The sequence below is a fragment of the Artemia franciscana genome, chromosome 14 (genome assembly GCF_032884065.1).
Source record: "Artemia franciscana chromosome 14, ASM3288406v1, whole genome shotgun sequence".
Lineage (NCBI taxonomy): Eukaryota > Metazoa > Arthropoda > Branchiopoda > Anostraca > Artemiidae > Artemia > Artemia franciscana.
Genome location: NC_088876.1, coordinates 41225402 through 41242963, shown reverse-complemented (window position 1 = coordinate 41242963; position 17562 = coordinate 41225402). Strand labels below are relative to the sequence as shown.

The 17562-nt window shown below is 35.9% G+C and overlaps 2 protein-coding genes across 10 annotated transcripts in view; both read left to right on the top strand.

Annotated features, from left to right (window-relative positions):
* Positions 1-8104, top strand: part of LOC136035729 (small RNA 2'-O-methyltransferase-like) — a 60024-nt gene extending 51920 nt beyond the window's left edge. For 6 of the 7 annotated variants that reach the window (XM_065717685.1, XM_065717686.1, XM_065717688.1 and 3 more), the window contains one exon: positions 1932-8104. In XM_065717685.1, coding sequence (XP_065573757.1) covers positions 1932-2139 — 208 coding nt within the window. In that variant the 3' untranslated portion in view covers positions 2140-8104. Of the gene's footprint in view, positions 1-313; positions 393-1931 lie in introns of all 7 variants that reach the window. The other variant, XM_065717691.1, reaches the window with a different exon arrangement.
* Positions 8105-16825: 8721 nt separating this feature from the next.
* The window catches only part of LOC136035728 (endoribonuclease Dicer-like), a 183990-nt gene continuing 183253 nt past the window's right edge, over positions 16826-17562 (top strand). The window contains exon 1 of one of the 3 annotated variants that reach the window (XM_065717684.1): positions 16826-16870. The gene's annotated coding sequence lies outside the window, so the exon portion shown is untranslated. Of the gene's footprint in view, positions 17006-17562 lie in introns of all 3 variants that reach the window. The other 2 variants (XM_065717683.1, XM_065717682.1) reach the window with 2 other exon arrangements.

The window sequence follows — 17562 nt, the reverse complement described above, 5'->3', positions numbered from 1 at the left end:
ATTATCCTTGGCAGCTCCTTTAGAAAACATCGAACTAATTTTCCTTCGTATTACGAAGCACCCATGGTGCTTTGCACTTACTTGACCACTATCATCGCTTCCAATATTTTAACCTTGATTCGACGATCTATCTTCTTATGCTTCTAAATTCTTTTCAACTGTGAAAAGACTCCTAGTGCCTTGGCTATTCTACTTTGTATATCTTCAGGTTGTCGTCCATCTTTCTAATAATACTACCTTTGTAAGTGAAGCTATCCACCTGATCGATTTTCTCATTACCTAAAATCACCCCTTTACTCTCATTTATTTCTAGTTTGACTGACCTTAGTATTCATAACGACAATTTTCAGACTCAGTCTTGCACCTCCAGTGGCTGCTCATAATCAGTAAAGGTAACAGTTTGATTATTCAAACAGATCTTTATCATTAACAGAAGAATAAAAGTTTGGCCTTCCCTTCCTAAAATCGCATTCTTTTTCCCTTAAACATACATTATCTCTTAGTCCAGTACTGGACTTTTTAGAAAATCTAAAAAATGCCTCTTAAATTATCACCTTCACTTTTAAAGCCAATCTTATAGCGACATTTAATTGACGTTTTCCTTAATTTACTAGACACCTCTCCCTTTTCAAAGATTGTCCACATTGTCTTCAATAGTTTTACATCTAGATTTACATCGACCATATTTTAAAAACTCGTTTAACATGTTTATATCTCCTGAGGCCTTGTTCTTTTTGAGTTCTCATAGCATCCCTTCTGAATTTTTCGTTTAAGAAAAGATCTTCTTCCTTCGCTTCTAAATTGTCCAAAAAAATTATTCTTTCCTGTAGAATTTCCTATAGCTTTATGAAGTTTTCGCCCATTCTCGAATTTTTCGTTCATCTCTCTTTAACACTCTTTATCATTAGTTGAGGCTGCATTCGTATTTTTAACTGGGGTGAATCAAGACTGATTATTTCTTTTCAATTTCTTAACATTCCAATAGAATACCATACTATCTTGCAGACTGGTGGCATCTTCATGATCTTTGGTAAGTATATTTTTTGCTCCATTTTTTCCTTAATTCAAATATTTTTATGCCTTCTTTACTTCCTTCCTTTTTACTTCCTGCTCACTTTCCTTCTCTTCTCTTAAAACTTATCACTCAGTTACTTCTCGTACAAGCCTTTTCTGTCTTCTACCCTGCTACGTCCATAACTTTTCTTCCTAAGATATCTCCTACAACTTCAAAACTTTATCAAAACTGTAGAGAGAGAGAGAGAGAGAGAGAGAGAGAGAGAGAGAGAGAGAGAGAGAGAGAGAGAGAGAGAGAGAGAGAGAGAGAGAGAGAGAGAGAGAGAGAGAGAGAGAGAGAATTTTTTTAAAACAACAAAACAGAAGAACAATATGAGAAAAATACATAACAAATACTACAGATTTCAATTAACAACAACCTCCCTAGAGACCTCGATGAGGTTTTTTAGGGTCAAGTCCCATTATAACTTTATCGATTTTCTATATTGTCAAATTCTAAACTATCCAATTGTTTTCCTAAAGTTCCTCTCAAATTGTCATCCTACAAAGTCACATGGACTTGGAAGGTATTTACCCTTCCTAAATTTGTGACGCTACTAGATGGCATTCTTTTCATTATACCCATATACCCTAGGGTTTGACTTAGTGTCCTTTTTACAAGATTGCATGGGTCTCCAGCCCTTGTCAGTAACTGGTTCTAATATTTGGTCTTTGCACGCTTGTTATCCTCACGTTATCTTTCCATCTTTTACTCTAATTGAGTTGTCCATATATATTCAGGTGGTTCCAAAATTATTCTGTAAGAATTTCACATTTTTGCTAGAATAGTTTAACTTTAAATTCAACCGAATAAATAAAGGCTATATATATACACCTAGCCAATTACTTATTTATTTATTTTCTCTTTTTACTTTCAGATCAAATCTAGTCACCATTGGAGAACTATGTTTTGTAAACAGGCAATGTGAAGCCCTTCCTATTTATGATGAATATTGTCCAATAGAATGGAATAGCGTTCCAATTGGTTTTAAAGACTTATTCTTACATGACAATGTTTACTTAAAAATATTGCCCGAGGAAGATTGTAATTTGGATGAGTCTGAGGAAGACGTAAACGATTTCTAATTTTTAAGGGCATTTTACCTGCTTTTTTTATTTTCTCCTTTTTAGCATAAAAGTATAAACTATAGAAAGGTACATTTGGAAAACTTTAAATTAGAAGTAGAAATAAGTTTGGCAAGAGCTTTTGAAAACGCGCAACTTATACAAAAGATAGAGGGAATACGGTGAAAAGGGTAAACAATACGGTATTTGACTTTACAGTCCCTACCGGTGGTGTTGATCTCCATGTCGTGGCCCTTCAACCTGGAAGTGCAGTGGAGAACCGAGGTCCATTTATCCTGCACTTTCGTACACCTTTCCTGTTCACCTTCCTTAGATTTCCCAAGATACCTATTTAGAGCTGGGTCGATTCTGGCTGAGCTTACAGAGTCACGCCACTGACCCTAGTTTTGAACCAAGTACCCAGAGACACCAGGATTTGAACCCCTGTACTCACGGTCAAAAGGCACCGAAAAGTGGGGTAGCATAGTAGGAATGCTACTTCGCAGTGCTACTTGGCAACTATTCCCCTTGAAAAGTCTGTCTGGCTCGTAAAACGTAACAAAAATGAACATATTTTTTTTTTGTCTTTTGAGTTTTTTTGTGTGAGTTTTTTTTTGTCAATTTTCGCTGCTCGATTTAACTCGACTTTCACTTGCTCGACTCAAACTTGCTGTTTCTAACGTCTATTTAATGACAGGAATAAATAGTACAGGGAAAGTATGGATTTCTTTTGTGGAAACCCATACAGTGCCTCCACACAGATATGAATTAACAGAAAATGGGTTTACAGGGTAGGTTACTGGTTTACATTGGAATACAAAAAATGCGTGTACAGGATAGGCTAAATGAAATAGTATGGCTTTAATAGATTATCAAAACTACAGGTGCAATTGACCAGTAGTGGTAGTAGTGCTAGAGTAGTGCTAGTAGTGCTAGTAGTACTAGAGTAGTGTTAGTAGTGCTAGAGTAGTGCTAGTAGTGCTAGAGTAGTGCTAGTAGTGCTAGAAAAATTGCAATGCCGGTGCAGCAGCGTTGACAATGCAGCTGAACTACGAAAATTCAAAGCAAACTAAATTCTAATTAATGTTAGTTCAGATCAAACAGTCTATGGTAATTAACTGCAAGCAAGGAGCGTCTCAAATCCCTAGAAAAGAATTTTCATAATAATTGATAAACAAAAGAATTGGCTTTTTAAGCTGATTCCAAATATATAAGATTCGTTAAGTTTAATGTTACCTATCATAAGTTGTGATTCTGAAAACAATTGCCTGATTTTCAAAAAAGGGGAGGGTCATAATGGGATCTCAATGGAAATCACACCATCAGATTCAGCGTATCAGAGAACCCTGTTGTAGAGGTTTCAAGCTTCTATCTATAAAAATTTGGAATTGCATATTTTTGACCAGAAGAAATATCACAGATATCTCTAATTGTTATTTTTCCCCGAGGCTATCATATCAACCAATGGTCGTGGAAGATTGAGAGAGGGCTCACTCGAATAAAAATTATAAGTCCTAGTGCTCTTGCTATTTGGCCAAAAATATAGGAGCGTAACTAATCCATGCCTCTTTTTCGGTCAAAAATTTGAGAAAACCATTTTGTTGCCTAGTTTAAAGGTCCAATAACCATACCTTTGGGGAGGACATGACCCCCCCCCCCCCCGCGATCCTTAGGTGTGTGGCTGCAAGCTATTTGTCTATTGTCTACATGTAAAATCCAAAATATACGGAATTTTTTTTAGAGAATATACACTTTCTGTGGGACGAAATATTTATTACTTTTGCTTTACATAAGGCCGAACGCGGAAGACCAATTTATTCAAAAAAGTACAGTTTCTTAGGACAAATTAAAAGTAAATAATAGAAATAAACATATTTTTCAACTAAAAATAAGGAGCAGCATTAAAACTAAAAACAAACAGAAATTGATCTTTATTTGGGGGGATGCCTCCCCAGCAGTCCCTCAAACAATTCCATCACTACAGAAAACTTTCCTCGGAACGTTCTCTCCAGATGTAAAGTTGAGCAGCCAAATAGAAAGTAAGACAAAAGAAAAGAATTCCGCATAAAACTTTCCTCGGAAAACTTTCTTCGGAACATTCTCTCCAGACGTAAAGTTGAGCAGCCAAAGAGAGAGTTTGACAAACAAAAAGAATTCCGCATACAAATTCGGGAAAATCACCCTCCCTCACCCTGTTTGTAAAATCTCCACTGGAAAATTCCCCAGAAAATTTCTTTCCCACATCAGATTCTTCGAATGGAAATACTTGCAATATAAGGTCCGATTTCTGACTCCTGCTACTGCAAGGTTGGCTGATATGGTTGCTACCTATCCCTTTAAAAAAAAGAAATGCAGGAACTGAAACGTTGATTAGGCCCCCTATACGCCATCAATGGCTCTGAAGGATTAATATCCTTATCCTACCCGCAACCATTTCTTCTTTTTTTTTTGTTTATTTATTTGGCGCACTAACGCATAATCTCCATGGATAGAATTTCAGGCTTGCCAAACAGAAATCAATTGAAAATAAATCAAAAAAGAATTCTTAAGGAAGCCTTAGCCGGTCAATCATTCTGATCAAAAGCTTCCATCAATCGATTGACTCAAGCATGATGACGTTGACGGTGATTGATAGAAAGTTCAAATGACTCAATCATTTTGATCAAAAGCAGTGTGTTAGTTAAGCTTTGGTCAAGATTGAAGGGTCGATTGAAAGTTGATTAAACCACACGTCAGTCGATTGAGGGAGACTTTTGATCAAAATGATTGACCATCTAGGGCCTCCTTTAGCTGTCAATGGAAAAAAATAATCGGGAGTTTAATCATTTCAGGTAATTTTGGTAATATTTTATGAATGTTCAAAAACAAAAATAAATGAGATATTCGTTCTATATTTTGAGATTAGGTATTTTTTTGATTCTGTAGGTTAATTTTCTGAATTGTTACATATTTTTTGTCTATCACATCATTCCTGAAGCATATGTCAGAAAGGGAAGCCGAATAACCTTATCTTTTTTTTTACCCTCTTTTCTATGTACCCGTTGTTGTTTTGTTAAATTTCAAGGTAGTGAAAGTAAAGCTTTGCAACTGAACCTTTATGCGACTTTGTGCGACTGAACCTCTGTGCCCCCTTTTAAATCAAACACCTTGTGAATCAACCTCTGTGAATCCCGTGTGAATCCTCGTGTGAATCCCGTTTAACTCAGCCTCATTTAGCTCAACCCCCATTCAACTCCACCTAGTGCAACTCAACGATGTTCAACTAAACCCCTATACAACTCACCACTCATTTATATCATCCCCCGTGCAATTCAATCCTGATTTAGCTTAATCCCCCGCAACTTGACTCTTTTACAACTCAACTGAAGCCTGGTGCAGTTCAACCCTCCTTTACCTCAACCGTTTGAGTTGCCTGAGAAGGATTGAGTTGCACGAAAATTTAGTTAGATTAGGGTTGAATTGCATGGAGGTTGAGTGTAATAAAGGTTGGGTTAAGCGGGAGCTGAGTTAGATGAGGTTGTGTTAAGTGGGAGTTAACCTGCACGCGGATTCAGTTTAATATGGATTCAGTTAAATGGCTTGAGTTGAACGGGGCTCAGTTACGCACAAATATGTTTTTAAGTCTAAAAATCTTTGTTTCTATAGTTATGTAATATATAGCTTTCATAGATAGGGTGCTTAAGTTTTTTTGAACAAGAAGAAATATTTCTTTGCAATGGGCTTTTCTTATGCACATGAAAAAAAAATTAGTTTAAGAAAAAAAAATAACGGGTGCAAAATAATAACAAAAGCTAAGACTTAATCCAGATCTCAGATTGTTCTATATTTATACTTCATTGTACAATATACTAAGCTACAGTAGAGGGGTGCACTTCTTTTATGTCTATTTTTTCATTCAGCTGGTTAATTTGGTTTCAGATTGACTCATATCAAACAGTTCGAGGTAACAAACTGTAGTAAGGAGCGACCCGGCTCAATAGTAAGCAAAATCCTAAAAAACGTAATTCTGATATCCATAGTTACATCAAAAGAATCGTATTTTATGCTGATTTTAAATATGTAAGTTTAGTCTTATCATCAAGTTCAGTCTTACCCGTCAAAAGTTATGAGCCTGAGAAAATTTGCCTTATTTTAGAAAATAGGGGGAAACACCCCCTCAAAGTCATAGAATTTATAACGTAAACTTAACAGACTTCACAAAAATCACACCATCAGATTTAGCGTATGAGAGAACACTACTGTAGAAGTCTGAACCTTCTATCTATGAAAATAAAAAATTTTGTGTTTTTTGCCAGAAGACAGATCACGGATGCGTGTTTATTTGTTTTTTTGTTGTTGTTTTTTCCCCAGGGGTGATTGTATTGACCCAGTGATCCTAGAATGCCGTGAGAGGGCTCATTCTAAAAGCAATTAGAAATGACAGTGCTGTTTTTTAGTTACCAAAAAATTCAAGGGCACCTAAGTCCCCCTCCCACGCTCATTTTTCTCAAAGTCGCTGGATCAAAATTTTCAGATAGCCATTTTGAAACAGCCCCGCTCTTTACGCTAAAATTTGGAAAAATAAGGAAAAATAGTTAATAAGTTATTAATTAATTAGTAAAACAAGAATAAACAAAGAAACAATTAAATAAAAACAGTTAGCGATAATCAAATAGTTTAAATAATTAAAAAATAAAAATGATTGATTAATTAATATACTGAAAATAACTTCGTTAATAAATGAATTTTTTTTTAAAGTTTGGCGTGAAAATTTATGGGAGAGAGGGGAAGGGGGGTGCTAATTAACATTTTACCCATGTAAGAGAGGCCCGAGCCACCACTGATACTCAATTATCGAAGGTACCATCAGAAAATATTCTAGAGCGGGAGATAGCTTGGTAAATGTCCACATTGACTTTGAATTGAGTCTTTTCTTGCCTTCGTGGCTGTATTATAGTTTTGTATTCATTGACAAGCAGACGAATATGGTGGTTAAGTTCGGTTCTATTTGAGGCTTGACACCACAAAGCCTCAAAGAGAGGCTGGGTTAGCCGTAAAAAATGCTTTAGGGATCCCTTAGTATCTCTAGGCCCTAATAGTGGGACCAAAAAGAAAGACCACAGCTGTTCTCAAAGGCAGCTCTTTTTTCAACCTTGAATCTTACTACATAAAGAAAACACCTATAGAAAAAAAGCGAGATGGAAACATCCTGAAAATAAATAAGTTTATTCATTTGCATAAACAAAGGACAAATTTGGTAATTAGCAAGAAAATTCTCGAGAGGAATAGAACAAAGCCGATAAAAAAGTAAAAAATAAAAATTAAATACACAAAATAATTTCTCGATTAGTTGTCTTTTCTGGTAACACAGACGGAAATGGTTAATCCTTAACGAAGACGTAGAATTAAAATGCTCTTCCGTATTTATTCTTATGAGGTAAATATTTTATAGAAGACAAATGTTCTTCACAATCGTTAACATTATTTTTAGCTATGTAGCAGTGTCCAAGTTTCTCTCTAGTCAATCATAATTGAAAGTCATTAGATATGTCGTAATGCCTTTTATAAAGCACTGATTTTAGGGCACTTTGTAGGTCTTAATAGTGAATATCATTGTCATATCTTTCAATAAAAGATCCGACGAAAAAGATGCCTCGACTCTCATGTATTTTAAATGACAAAAGTATTTAACCACTAAGATTGCAGAGTAGAAAACAGCTTCTTTTTCACAAAAGACTCGGAGCTCAACTTTTCCTTCACTTCTCCTTGGAGACAGATTTCTAAATACGATTTTGTAGGTAAAGATGTATGTTTTTAATGATGTGGTTTTGATAGCAAAGAGGATCTCCATAATGGTCAATATTGCTGATTTGATTATTAATTTCAATTTATCTACGCTTTAGGGTTTAGTTAGGATTTTTTAAGGACTACTGTTTGTTTTGGGTTTCGTTTATTCATTGATGGTAATTTTTGTTCGTTTTAAGTATGAATGAATATGTGGCTTCTTTTTGATTGTTTTCGGCTTTAATAGGGTTATTTACTTTTCTTTTAAGAACCTCATTTTTGGAAAATATTATTTTCCTCTCCATTTTTGTTTGTTTTTAATTCACTTAGTTGTTGCTATTTGTTAACGTTTGTAATGCTTGTAAGGTTTGTTTTTCAGTTTTTCTACTTAAATTGTGAAGTATTGGATTATAATATAAATGCTTGCCAAAATTTGAATATTCAGTTAAAATTTTGGTTGAGCAGCAGGTGTTTTGCGTTTAACTTTTAACAATAGTTTTTTTTTCACAATAGTAACAATAGCCATATAATTTTTTGTTGATGGAGAGAGGGACTATTGTTCACATTATTTTCATACATAGTTCTACATATCATACATATCCTACATATTTTATATATACAAATCTACATAGTTTTTCGTCTTGTACAAGGCTCAATCCAACCTGGTTGGATACACCTATATACACCTATCTCATTATACTACTTTTTAAAAAGATCTTTTTATGTTATGTTTTACTTTTTTTAGATAAAAAATTATGGCCTCACTTTTTTTTAACATGATCTGGGACAAAATCTCTGGGGCCCACTTCTAGGACCACAAGCCCCCTTACACAAAAAAGGATTCGGTGTTATTGCCCCAGAGAACGATCAATGAAGATTTTGAGCCAATTGCACACTGAAAATAAAAAAAGCTGTCCTTTTCGCCACTGTAGAACCCATTTGGTAATACTGGGCAATTTGTGTTATTTGTGGCCCTTGTCCCAGAGACAGGGGGGGTATTGCAATCCCTAGAGCCATATTTATTGATCGTTTCGAGGATTTTGAGCAAAATGGCTATCTCCAAATTTCTCAGGACACCTAATATATTTAAAAAAATTTTTGATGACGACTGGAGTATTAAATCAGTTTCTGTCATTAGAACTGACCAAAGGCCACTGCAAGACCTTCCATTGTCTACGCATGGAAATTCTCTTATTGTTCAGATGATGCCCAGACTTGATGGCACGCATGATGGATTCCTCTCCTCGATATATATTTTCTATGGATATATATTTATATATATTTTCTATCGATTATATTTTCTATCGATATATATTTTCCTCGATATATATTTTCTACTGGAAATAGCCGAGACACTTAATTAAGAAATATTTACTCTTTTGCTAAACCACTGTTTAATTTCTAAACTTTGACTTAATTTGCAATAAAATTTTCCCAAATCCAACATTTAAACTACCATTTCCTCAAGTCACAAAACAGGGACTTGGCGCTACTCGGGCTGTGATGTAAGATTCAGTTCATAACTTTAACTTTTTTTCAGTTCATAAAGTAAACGATAGCTGTCATATTCAAGTCTTTTTGCCTCTGGCATGTTTGCTCTGCTTTTGGAATATATCCTTGGCAGTCCCTCTTGTTTACATTTGACTGTTTACGTTAGTGTGGTTTACATTGTGAATTCTTTGCATTTTTTTTCTTTAGGCTACTACAACTGTAGTGTAAACGGAATAGTGAAGGGTAACAGAAGCTACTGAACTTACAATTGGTTTTTTTTTAAATAAATGTTCTTTTAATTTTTTTTTTTTAAATGTTCCAAGATTTTCTTGGGTTGCTGATGTTGCGATTACAATTACAGATATCATTTCTGTTTTTTATAGCCAAAAGTTCTCTAGCCTACTTTCTAACTAACTTTCTCTTTAGCAAAATTGATTATCAATGGTAACAGAGCAAATATCACCAAAAATGGAGAAACTGCCCTGTACAGAAAAAATTATACCCTCAGACAAATTGGGTTATAAAAAAACTATATATATATAAATTAATGTTTCTCTATAATGAAATCATTTTCTTAGCTTTAAAAATATTCCCTTGGCTTCAGAAGATTAACTTTAAAAGCTTAAGATACTGAAAAATCCACTGCTAACAGGTTCGGTGACGATTCTGTCAAGTTCAAATTATGATACTCTCTAAACATTAAAATACCAACCAGACTTTGTCTTTGTATCCATCACAGCTTAGAGATACCAATACAGTTATGAAAACTCCTATCTTGCCCATGGGAAGCTTTTGTTACAGAACTCTGAGCTTGGCGCCTCCTCCAAGCCCGCGCTCTGACGCGTAGATCGTACTGCAGCACCATAGGCGGGAACACAATTTTGTTTTCTTGCATACACAGCTTAGATACCAATACCAGTTTCCTGTTACCAATTAGATACTAATACCAGTTTCCTGTCTTTAGCCGCTAGCGTCGCTACCGCGCACTGTGTGCCAAAAATAAATCGAGTTTTCATAACTGTATATTGGTATCTAAGCTGAGATAATCATAATCTAAATCTGCTTTTTCTGAACCTTCTTCTTTTCATTTTCTTTCTAAAAAATAATTCATTGGGGAGTAAAAATGAAAATAAGCTTGTTTTGGTGTTACTTGGTTGTTCTACATTTGCTTGTTTTTCTTAGGCATATATTTTGGGGGTGATACCTAACACGGGGATACCATGGGGAATTTATGGTAGGCACGCCACTTGCCTGGGTAGAGAATTTAAAGTACCGAAACCCTATAGGCAAGTGTGTATTCTCCTGGTTAGCCCTTGGTTTGGGTTGTTGCCTCTGAATTATTTGTCTTTATTGTTTTTATTGTTTGGTAAATGACGACTTATACTTACTGGCGACATGACTGCCTGTCCATGGATTATTCTTTATGGTTGATTTTGTATGGCTATGCTGTTTGACCTATGTGATTGTATGGATGAGTAGGGTTAAGGCCTCATTCAAGTGCTGATCTATATTAATCACTAATGTAGGAAAACAGTCTTCCTTTTCTCCTTCTCTCCTTTTTTTGTAATGTGTTTGTGCTGTTGCATTGCTGATTTCAATGAAAAGAGAAATCACCGATGCAACAGCACAAAAAAAGACAGAAGGAGAATAGGAAGACTGTTTTCCTACATTAGTGATTAATATAGATCAGCACTTTAATGAGGCCTTAACCCTACTCATCCATACAATCCAATAGGCCAAACAGCATTGCCATACACAATCAACCATAAAGAATAATCCATGGACAGGCGCAGTCGTGTCGTCAATAAGTATAAGTCGTCATTTACCAAACAATAAAAACAGTAAAGACAAATAATTCAGAAGCAACAACCCAACACAAGGGCTCATCAGAAGAATACACACTTGCCTATTGGACTTTGCTAAAAAATACTTTCCTGGACTTAGATTATGCTGATGATTTAGGCATCCTAGATGAAAGCGTGAGCAAAATGAGCGAAACTTCAAGAGGTTTTGCGAGTTCAGGTTTGGTTCCAAACCAGAACTCGATTGCAGGACTATCAAGCCCCCTCCCACGCCCATCAACTCGGCAGACACAACCAATCTAAATTTCTAGACAGACATTTGGCGCAGCATTGTAAAAAGGTCCAGTAATTATATCTTTTAAGAATTTTACGTCCCCCCACAGGCTCCAGGGCATGGGCTGCAAGTTATGCAATTCGCTATTGTTTACACATAGTATTTGTTATTGAGAAAGGTGGGTGTGTTTGACCTTTTGTTTCAAGCAGACGAAGGGTATTCAGGTAAACCTTTCAGAGAATGCTAAGGAGGTGTTGAACTAAGTCAAAACATTTTATGTGAATAAGGGTTGTCAAAAAGACGTAACTCTTAGGAATGACTAAGAATATTAACTTGGAACTTTCGAGAAATGATGAGGAAGATGATCAATTGACCAAAAAGGCAATATTAATACGTTATTACTACTATTGCGACTACTACTACCACTAAAAATACTGCTTCTGTAGCGAGTATTGAGAAGGCTGAGGATATTCCAATAAATATCTGAGGAATCGATGAGGGGAAAGTCGAACTAAATCAAAACATACTACGTGCATACAGATTGGCAATAGGGCATATCAGCAATAATGTTGGAACGGTTTACTTTATCAAGATGAAACTTCTCGGGCATCATGACCTAGATGGTCAACTAACCAAAAGTCAACGTGCACATGCTACTACTGATAATAATACTGTTGCTGTTATTGTTACTAATGCTACTAATACAACATAATTACCGCTCCTGCTACTACTATGATACTAGTAGTATTAAGGCTAAGCGTATGAAGGTGAAACTTTGGGAGAATATTGGGGGATTTTGAACTAAAATGAAAACACTATGTGCATGCAGATTGTCAAAAGAACATATCTCAAGAATGGATTAGGGTATTGAGTTGGAACTTGTAAGGCTATGAGTGGACAATAAGATGGAAATTTCAGGAAGTGTTGAGGAAGAAATCCAACCAAGTTAAAACCATAAATATAAAGGTTATTAAAAAGGTATATCGGCAATGTCATAGCAACAGCTTATTGTATTAAGTTGAAACTTCCAGGGCTTGATGAGGGGGATGTTCAACTCGGGAAAAGGCAATATGTCAATACTACTGTTGCTACTAGTACTACTGCTATTACTGTTAACGCTACTATTACAACTATATCCGAGGGTACGAAAGTGAAATTTTAAGGGAATATTGGGGGGGGAGTTGAACTGGATCACAAAACGCCGTCTGTATGCAGGCTTTCTAAAGGGCGTTTCAGAAATATCTTAGGAACGGTCTGGTGTGTGAAGTTGAAACTTACAGGGCTTTTTACGGGGGATGTTGAATTAACCGTAAGACAATAGTTGTATCCTAATATTAGGGCTTCTACTGCTATTACTACTACTACTAAAGCTACGGCTACTAATATTAATTATACTACCGCTACTACTATTACTACTCGCACAGTACCGCTACTGCCACTAAAGCTCATGGCATTTGGGTGAATTTTTTTGGGAATATTGAAACAGTGCTGAAGGAATCAAAATACACAATGTGCATACAGGTTGTCGAGAAGACGTCTCAGCAATGCTTCAGGATAGTTTTATGATATTAAGTTGAAACTTTCAGCGTGTGTTGAGGGGTATGTTGAAGAAAACCAAAGGTACCCTCTGCATACTGCCACTAATGCTGCTACTGTTATTACAACTCGTGCTATCACCCAAGCTAAGTGTTTTAAGATAAAACTTTCAAGGAATGTTTAGACGGATGTTTAAATGAATTAAACGAAATATGAGCATGTAGGTTGTCAAGAGGGTGTAACAGGAATATTTTATAAATGGCTTATACTATTACGTTGGACCTTTCTGGCAAGTGCGGATCCATAGCCTTATTTGGATGGGGCAGCAGTGCCAAAAGGAGGAAGTGGAACATCACCCCTTCCCCCCTACAATTTTGTCTAAAATAATTGAATTAAGACTGGGTTTACTATCGACGTAACGTAATGCAACGTGAGAGCAACTGGAGCGCATTGCCTCTTGCGGAAGGCATAGGGAAACTTTATCGAGGTAGAGGTTGCTACTAAACGTCGATATCTGTTGGCCAGTCAGTGGTGACACCAGTCAAAAATAAGGTTACGCACTCCTTGCCTATTGCATTTGGTGAGGTGTAATATTCCGATTGCTCTTTGATACCATCACGATTTTATACGTTTGTAATATAGGATAAATGGATAATCTAAGCTTCTGGACACCAACGTGAAGGGTTCCTAGAGAAATGAGACAAAAATATATAGAAAAATCCTCTAAAAATAGAATGTACGTGAACGCACCCATTGTTTAAATGACAATATTTGAGAATGAGGGGATTATTTATAATTTCGTTACCTGTACTGTTAGCAAAGATAATCAAAAGTCAAGAAAAAGGACAAGTAATAAGAAAAAGTCTAGTCAGTTGGCTGGGAAAAAGACAAGTTTTGCTGAGACAGTAAAACTTATCCCAATCAAGGGGAAAAGCGGACGCTATAAAGGATTGGCAGAAGATAAATAGTGCATTTTTGTGCTGGGGACAACAAACTCTTGAGTCAGTTTTATTTTCTGTCCAAAATTTGTGGCTATGAGACTAGAAGAGAACTGAATCAGGTTCAGAATTTGATGTCAAGAAAAAAAAAGAGAAATAGGTTAAGAGAATGAAAATTGGTGCTTCTATACCTGGCCCTAACAGCTGGGGTTGCATCTTCCAGAGAGTATTACCGTGCAAAGAACCACGTTGAGGTACGCCAGAAAGAATAGTTTGCCTTATGGCTGACTGGTTCTACGGCTCAGAAAAAAAAATAAGTAAAACCAGGTCTCATGTGAAGGTAGATATGAAGTATACTCAATTAACTATTGACATAGATTTGGCGAAGAAATTGAGAAGCAAAATTTCCGACTCTCAATTGGTATGAGTCGACATATACTTCTTAAATATCTTTGCAGTAGGATGTAAAGCCATTGAGCATAAAGAAAGACACAAACTGGACCCTTATCATGGATGACAAGCCGGTCATCCTTCACAACTGTAAGCTATTTCAGTGCCACTAACTATAGGCGACATTAGAATGTTGGCAAATGAACTAGCATCATCGTAAGGGTACTTCATATATTGTATGTGTGCTAGCAAGGAGGCAAACATTTACAGCGTTGGTGAAAGAGTATTGAATGTTTTAAAGTTCATCGATGGAAATAAAATTATTTTATTTGGATATATGTATTTTATTTGTACTTTATATGTGTCTTGGTCTCTGGGGAGCACTGATAAGTGATGCCAAGCTTTGCATGCGTAAACAGACCACAGCAAAGTCACTGTCCAACCTTCTTGTCTTGGGTCTGCACTCTCTTGGGCTCTCTCTAACAGTGAAAAAACATTTCAGTCTTGTGTTTATAATACATACCGTTTTTGAACAATTTTATTGCGTTTATATGTTCCTTTATTCTTATTTCAGAAAATGATCGATTTTTAAGTCCTTTTTTCTCTTATATAGTACTCTACTGAATAATCTAATTCTTAAAAAATTCGTTTGAAGTGAGCGACCGTCTCCCCCCCCTTTGTATCCGTGCTCTTTTCAGGGTATATTGCGGTGAATTTCGAACTAACCAGAAGACACTATGTGCATACTTTTGACACAACTACTATGATTGCTCTAACAAATGGAGGTATGGGTATTAAATACGTTTTGAGACCATACTGGCTGTGCATGACGAATAAAAAACAAAGAAAGGAAATAATAAATGAAAAGGGAAAAATCAAATAGATGAAAAACGAGGATTTTATCAGCAAGTAGCAAAATATGAAAACAAAACAAAAAATTTTGTTGTTGTTTCTTTTTTTCTTTTTCCTCTTTCTTTTTTTTTTTTTTTTTTGAGCACTGAGGACGACTTGGTGGAGGTCTTTGTCGAAATATTTGCTTGTTTTTCATATTTTGCTACTTGCTGATAAAATCCTCGTTTTTCACCTATTTGGAAAGGGTATTAAGGTGAAACTCTTTTTCATTTAAACGAAAAATTATATTCATTTAGGTTTTCAAAAGGGCATAGAAGCAATATTATAGGAGTGCAGCGCTATCATAGAAAACTTTTCTGATTTTTGAAAAAGTTGAAAAAAATACACCTATAAAGTAAAAGAATCTTGATTAAACCATCAGATCCAGCATATCAAAAAAACAGTTGAGATTTCAATATCCTATCTACAAATTGTAGAATCTTGCATTTTTTTTGCAGAAGAAATATCACGAATGCGTAATTGCATTTGTGATCGTAGACTGCGCTTATTGCTTCCATTTCTCTTTTCGGAAAATTACGAGAGGAGTGTTTTTCCATATGACATTTAAATCTTCCACCAAATTTAATGGTGAAAAAGTTATGACTGCTGCTGTTAACTCATTAGAGCACCAGGCCACCTGGGGCCAACACAGCTACGCACGCTCATCCTCCATCCCAACGTATTCAAAGTCTCTTTCCTTACACCCTCCCAAGAAGTTTCTATTTCCCTTAAACTTTTCCTTGCGACATCCTCCCACAGTATTCGTGATTTACCTGCTTTACGTTTGCCAACAAGCCCTCGTCCTTGGCAATCTGTCATCCTTCATCCGGTGATGGCGTCTTTGTAGCAATGTCTACATAAAATTAATTTCCCTTAAGTTTTCGTTGCGACATCCTCCCACAACATTCAAGATTTACCTGCATTTCTTTTGACCCTAGACGGTTGGCCGACAAGGACAGTCTTTGGCAATCTGTCATCCTTCATCCGCTGAACGTATCTTTGAAGCATTATAAATAAAATTATGAGACGGAAAAAATAAAAGATAGATTGCTTTCATTTCTCTTTTCAAAAAGTTACGAGAGGTGCGTTTTTATATTTTTCGTTCAAATCTTTAGCCAGCTTTAATGGTAAAGAAGCTAATAAAATTGCTACTAGTTCACTGGAGCACCAAGCCCCATGAGGCCAACACAACTACACACGCTCATCCTCCATCCCAAACTATTTTAAGTCTCTCTTTACACCCTCCCAAGAAGTTTCCATTTCTCTTAAATATTTCCTTACGAGATCCTCCCAGAACATTCGGGTTGACCTAATTTTCGTTTAGCCCTAGATGGTTGGCCGATAAGGACAATTTTAGGCAATCTGTCATTTTTCATCCGCTGAACGTGTCTTTGAAGCTCTGTAAATACTATTATTAAATGGAAAAATTGAAAAAGAAAGCATAATTTGGGCTGCATATTTGTGCCATGCACCTTTAAAAAATGAGGTTATTACCAATAGCCTAGCAAACTAAGTAAGATTTCATCTTCTTCATCGCCGAGTTTTAGGTCAATATCCTTGCATTGATGCATTCCCGATTCCGGCTGATCGGTCATTCATTTTTAGCTTTTTTATGGCAACTTACACTTCAATTTGAAAATTAAACACCAGGCGTTTCCGTGTAGAAGGTATAAATGTACATTCCATAGAAGAAGATATCAGTCAAACATTAGACCTTTTTGTTTAAAGGTAAAAAGTTATATATGGTAAAAAGGTGGAATTTTTGTGGCTATAAGTACTGACAGAGGAGCCTTATTCAAAATGTAAGCACACAAAAAACCCTAAAGCTGGGCTGAAATAACCTTGGTCTGCATTGTTGGGCTAATGTGTATCAGAGGCTAAGATGGCAGATAGTGGCCACTTTTAGGTACCATATTTGATAAAAAATAGTCACTTTGTTTAAACTAGTCAGAAGTAATAGCTGTAGCCCACTTCCAAGAATGCCAAACCCCCCTAGCCCTGGGGCAAGGGCTGTAAGTAAAACAAGGTAAAATTCTAGTTGATTGACTTCTTGCTATCTCGCAAATGGGTTACTAAAAATGAAACTTTAAGGGATGGGTCTACAGGCTAAAGTATGTCACAGGAAGGTATTTTGAAGTAGGCCTACCTCTTTCCACTCCTTCTTTCTCTAGAGGGCCCTGACCTTTGATGAACTTCAAAAATACGTGTGTTGTAAAAGTGAAACCATGCAAAATAAATCTTCTGCTTGAATGAAGTACAAAAAAATTGTTTTCAGCTTCACAACTTTGCTCAATCCCAATTTATAAGGTTTTAAAGATATACAAATACATTTCCTAAATTAAAAAAAAACAATGATATG